This window comes from Homalodisca vitripennis, chromosome X, assembly GCF_021130785.1.
Source record: "Homalodisca vitripennis isolate AUS2020 chromosome X, UT_GWSS_2.1, whole genome shotgun sequence".
Classification (NCBI taxonomy): Eukaryota; Metazoa; Arthropoda; class Insecta; order Hemiptera; family Cicadellidae; genus Homalodisca; species Homalodisca vitripennis.
Genome location: NC_060215.1, coordinates 61,738,197 through 61,744,196, shown reverse-complemented (window position 1 = coordinate 61,744,196; position 6,000 = coordinate 61,738,197). Strand labels below are relative to the sequence as shown.

The window sequence follows — 6,000 nt, the reverse complement described above, 5'->3', positions numbered from 1 at the left end:
TTATTATGTCGAAACCACTCTTACTTTAATAAGACATTTACATAATGCCTTCATATCATCAACATTTTTCACTATAATGTATTAAAATATCAGCAACTTGCTTTGTAGTAATAATTCACAGGCTTGACAATGAAAGTATTACAGATTTCAGTTTAACCGTGAATCGGTAATAAGTATGAGAACAAATAGTGATGGCAACACTGCGATACGCATCTGGCAATCTCGCACCACCAGATCTATCGTAAGATTGTAGCCAAACAGGTGTATAACCAACCTTTCCCCACCACCACTACATGGAGCTCACTGTCCCTTACACACCGGGCCTCACTTATATAACACATAACGTATACGTATGATCAAAAATCAATGTATTGCGAATTCAAGTAGATCTACATGTTCTGTGTACATAACTGAATAAAAGTGTTAAATATTTCGGTTAAATAACCACTCCTTCTGCTGGACCTTACCTTCGTGCCTGGTTACTCATATCTCACTGCGTGCTATAGCAATGTGTGTGTGTGTGTGTGTGTGTGTGTGTGTGTGTGATTTTAAGTTCTATGTAAAACATTTGTACTTACAAAATTAATGTTATTTTTATAGAAATTTAGGGGATTCTCTCAAATTTAGGTACTGTAGTTCTAAAAAATTAATCCTTTTGTTCAAAAGTGCATTAAATCTGTTTGCTACACATACAACATCATATGCAAATCTTATGATAAAATTAATGCCATCAATATTAGATGGAACAAAATTTCACAGCATTTTGTCATTTGCTAAGATATACAGATTTGTTTGTGTATTGGTAATTACTATATAACATTCAAATTAACATATTCATAAATGCAAGATGGAAACCAGATACTTTATAATTTAAATATATTATAATTATACAATAATTTATTAATATTTCCATTGGATTGGTTGTGATGTTCCAGCTTACACTGAGCATGCTGTTAGACCAATGCTCTTCTTCATCTAACTTTGTATGAGTAGTAATAATTAACAAATAAATATTTTTCACTTCCAAATCACCTTTTAATTTATGGACAGTTCACAAACTCAGGTTATATGAAGTCATTCAATCAACTTTCACTAATATTCATACAAATTTACATTTTTATAAAGTTAGGTTTTTAGATAAAATCAATAAATAATAAACTCTACCACAAATATAACAATTAATTTATAAATGATTACTCACCTGAACAATCCTTTTTCATGGTGATTGATAAGTGTTTCAATTTATATTAAATCATTTTCAGTCACCGAACCATAGAGGAAGACTTTTATGTTATGACCAGGAGCAACAAACATGTTACAGCTGAGAGGTATCAGCTATTTGTTGTTCCAGGCTTGTGTAAGCATATGTGGTCGTGCTCGTTTATGCATTGACAGATTTCATTGAGAAAGTACAGTTAGAATTGTTATAAGTACTGCAAAATAGTCGGAAACATGTACATTTTTAATAATTACATTCATTTTATTTTGTTATTTGACTTTTAATATTTTCAACAGGTGTCGTTTTGTTAATATTTTAAAGCAAATCACACCATTAAAAATAATTTTCTATTACGTATTAAAATAAAATGTATGTGCAAAGTTTCTTATTTGTAGCTTTACTAGTTCTACAGGTACTAAGTATTTCATAAAAAATACAAAATGGCAGCTAGTGAAAAAAATACATGTTTCTCTAACTATGTATATAGAACACTTTTGTTTGGAATGATGAGTACTATCAGCCACAGAAGTTTGCGATGCCCTTTGTGTGAATACCCTGCATATACATGGTGAGTCATAAAGATAGGCAGAAACTGTGGGAGCTCATTGTACATGTTAAAATAATGAAAATGTCCATATAAATATGGGTTCAGAAATGCTTTGTTAACGAGTTTCGGCTCGTGAAAGATTTCGCACAGATTTCAGCTCACCATATAAAACGAGGTCTTCCTGAATTCCTGGTAAGGTAGATCGAGAAGTGAATTCAATCATTTCTTATAGTTTTTTACCTGGTAAATTGAATAAAACAGGTCCCAGAACTGTAAGTTAAGTAGTTTTTAAGAAAACCTGTGTCAAATGCAAAAAATTAATTAAAAAAAAAACACATCTTTTTCATGTTTGGACAACAATAATTTTGTTATTTTACCAAGAAACTCAAAATGTTTAATGAAACTTGTAGAACATTTTATTCTGAACAAAACTGTGTAAATAAAGCACACATTTATATAATGTGTACTTTATATGATACAGTATCATTATTATAAATCTTATTATAATAATCTAACTTTAGTTTTACTCTAAGGTTCTGTGACTGAAGATGATTTAACATAAATCTTAACCTGTGTCAAAAACCATATAAACATTATAATAAAGTGAGTAATCCCTTATACAGGGTAGATCAAAAGTATAGATATCCCATTCAAAAGTATAGATATCCCAGTATAGATATCCCTATTAACTTTTTAACAACTGCATCTAGAAAATCCAAACTCAATATACATGTATAGGGTACAAAACTGCACTTTTCATTTAGTATCTCAAGATTGCCCCTGCCCCCAAAATACAAAATTTTGAACCCAACTTAAACATTTTTAATGTAAAATTTTAAGTTATTAAAACGTTATTATATCCATACTTTTTATCCAACCTGTATATTAACAAAACAATCTCCACATGCATTCATTATAAACTAACTAATAAACTAAAATACTTTTTCCTCCGTTTTTTATCAACAGATTCTATTTGTTATTGTATATTATTCACAGGCACTCCATAAATCTTTCTCTAATTTCTTGTGTACAAAATGAAATGGGCTTTAATGCCAAATTATATTATCTTCATAAGAAATTTCTGTAACTTGGCAAGTTGGTAGATTATATATAACCAATAGCTTGCAAAATACAGTTTTTATTTTAAAACACCCTATCAAATATTGACCTGGAGCTTTTTTCATGCATTTGACATCCAAAATTTCAATTTCTCCAGTGGTAAATAAGGAGTAGATGAACTAAAAGGTCAACAAAATAGACTTATGTAAAATTTTAAAATAATCCTAACCTTTGATCTCGAACTCGAACTACTTTGGTTGTACTTCTATGAAAACTCAGATATAATGCCTCTATCTGTAGAATCCATTCTAAGAATGTAGGGAATGATGGTGTCTATCTGCACACTTCCTGTGAGTCCAGCAAAGAACAATTCCTCCATGACGTGAGGTTGTAGAGCACGCAATGGAGGCAGACGCAATAACAGCCTTGGAAATCGATCCTCATCCTCAGGATAGTGTCGCTGTACATAACTTCGTAGCTCTTGGAAAGCCCTCTCTTGAAATTTATCCACATGCTTACGTGAAACCAAGGCAGGGATATCTATAAGCATTTTATAAGGTGTAAGCTATAGGCATTCTATGAAACGCTTAAGATTCATGTATGTTTCACTAGCAAAATTCTAACCAAAAGTAATTCAGAGGTATACTTGTAATTTTATTTTAATCCCTCTAAACTAAAAAAAGCATTGAAACATTTGCTGTGAGATTTTGATAATATGTACTTACTACAAAAATTTCAGAAGACAAACAACATCTACTTGTAAACTTATCAAGCATTAGCTTATTGGGAATAAGTTTTGGTTAAGAAAAAATTATCGACTTTAGATTAACAGCTCAAAAAGGCTCTGAAACATCTCCTTATTTTAGTCATATTTTATATAATCCATATCAACATCAACGTGGACTTACGAAAAACAGGTATAGAACCATGTACAAAATTAGCTAGGTATTGTACACGGTTCTAAAATTCTGGATCTTTTACAGAGGAATAACTTTAGTCACATTAGAACTTGAAATTCTGTTTAATTTCTTTATAGTAAGGTTTCAAGTTTTGAATGATAGATTGTTATGCATACTATTTTATTACTGTTTTACCTAAAGCCAAAATATCACAAACTTTAAATTGTGCTAGCTATGTTATGATGCTGTAAGAACTGTGAGAAAACTTAAAATAGTCTGGAATTGTATAAAAGAATAGTCAAAGTTATTATTGTTTTCAGTATGTGCTGCTTGCCTCACAACTTTGTTAGGAACTCATCATTATTAATAACTAAATTGTTTATTTCACAGTCATTTGTCATAAATGAATTATTGGTCTCAAAACTAAACCTCTCAACTTCACAAGTCTTTTAATTGTGAATAGTGTAGCCAATAAATTGACTGGGTGGAGAGGCATCAGTGAAAGTTGGTATTGGCATCTGGTAATCCAGATCTTGTAGTGAGACACACGTGTTCAGTCACTTCCTCATGGATTATATCCGGTTCGTTTGAAATATTTGTTGTGTCTAGCTATGTCTTGATTGTGTTGCTCAATTGTTCCACAAATGCTGTGTAAGGAATTTCCTTTCTCAGTTCTCTGTTGGCTTTCTGGTCATAAGCTACAACATATACCGTAGCTTGAATGCTAATCTGGAAGTAGACAATATCAACTGCAGAAATTTCTGGATCAGTCAAATCCCTCACACATCCCATAAAAGAGCATATTAATGTTTTTAGCTATTTCATTTTGAAATCTTTAGTGAACATTTTAAACATCAAATTGTAGTCTTCAATAGTAGGTTTGTCATTGTATTTAGTTTTTGTGGATTGAATACTTATGGAACCCTAACAGTAATAGTGGATAACGTTGTTCTAGAGGAAACTGATTTTACTAAATTTCTAGGAATACGCCTGGAAAGTTCACATTCAAAGTATGTGCTAAATTCACAACTGGCATTTTTGTCCTTCAAAATTTATCAAAGCTTTGTACGTCTGCTGTTTTAATAATGGCTTACTATGGATTAATATTTCTATACATGTTGTATAGAATTTCTCTGTGGGGCAGTTGTGCCATATCAAACTTGGAAAGAGTATTCAGACTGCAAAAAAAAGCTGTTCGAATCATCCCAAAATTGAACAACGAGTCATGTCGAAGTGCCTTCAGGGAGCTCAACTTCCTAACTCTACCCAGCTTGTATATTTTAGAGACTATGTCTTAATGTTGATTTCAGTGTATATTGACACAGGGCAATGATATACATAGATATGAGACAAGAGCTTTCCACTTCATTTTAGCAATAATCTCTGATATTCTTAATTTCCCCTTTCTGTTGAGGTGCAGGCCGTGGTGAGTAAATAAATGTCTTGACAACATGTGTAGAGGAATCAGCTTTAGACTGTTATAGAACCTCTCTGCTGTTCTTTCCGAATCTGAGTTTATTTTGCTTAGATTTAGATCAAATTTTGGATTATCATGTCTCATTAGTAAAGAAGATATCAATTGATTTGTGTACCTTTTTTTCTTATTAAGTCATAAACACTATCTATAAATTTAAGCTCACTGGTGCATTCAGTATTGTTCGTTCCAGCTATAACAACCAAATAATCATTTTCTTCTAAGTCTTTGGAAAGCTCAGTGACTTCTTCAGCAACATTATCAAATTTAGCTCCCAGCCTCACAAATGCACACACATCATATGGTGAAATTTGATGTAGTCATCAACTTTGTGAAGTTTATTGAAATGGAATAATGAGTGAAAGCAGAGTAAAGCAGTGGTGAGTTGACTTTAAAAATGGTCGCACCAATGTTCATGGCATAGCTGTAGCGGTCGGCCTAGCCAAGTGGCTGAGGATTTGATGTTGAAAATCAATGACAAAGTTAGTGAAAATCGCTATTTCACAAAGACTAAACTCTCTGAACATTTCTCACAAATTTCACGACGTTTACTTCATTTTTTACTTGGGAAGCTATGTTGGGAAAAATGTTGGGAAGCTTGGATACCACAAATTTTGTGCTAAGTGGGTTCCAAAAATCTTTATGGAAGATCACAAAAAACAAAGCTGCATCGTTAAGTTTCCTTGATGAATACAACAAACATTGGAACGAACTTCTTGATCGTATCGTTACTGGTGACAAAAATGTAGTCTAAGGAATGGGGACACACACATTCACCAAAAAAAACAATAATATGTGTCCA

The 6,000-nt window shown here is 32.1% G+C and overlaps 1 protein-coding gene across 1 annotated transcript in view; it reads right to left on the bottom strand.

The window, feature by feature from the left end:
• Positions 1-841: 841 nt before the first annotated feature.
• Positions 842-6,000, bottom strand: part of LOC124369060 (nuclear receptor subfamily 2 group C member 1-like) — a 29,934-nt gene continuing 24,775 nt past the window's right edge. Inside the window, exon 9 of the mRNA XM_046826769.1 lies at positions 842-3,365. Coding sequence (XP_046682725.1) covers positions 3,091-3,365 — 275 coding nt within the window. The 3' untranslated portion in view covers positions 842-3,090. The remainder of the gene's footprint in view (positions 3,366-6,000) is intronic.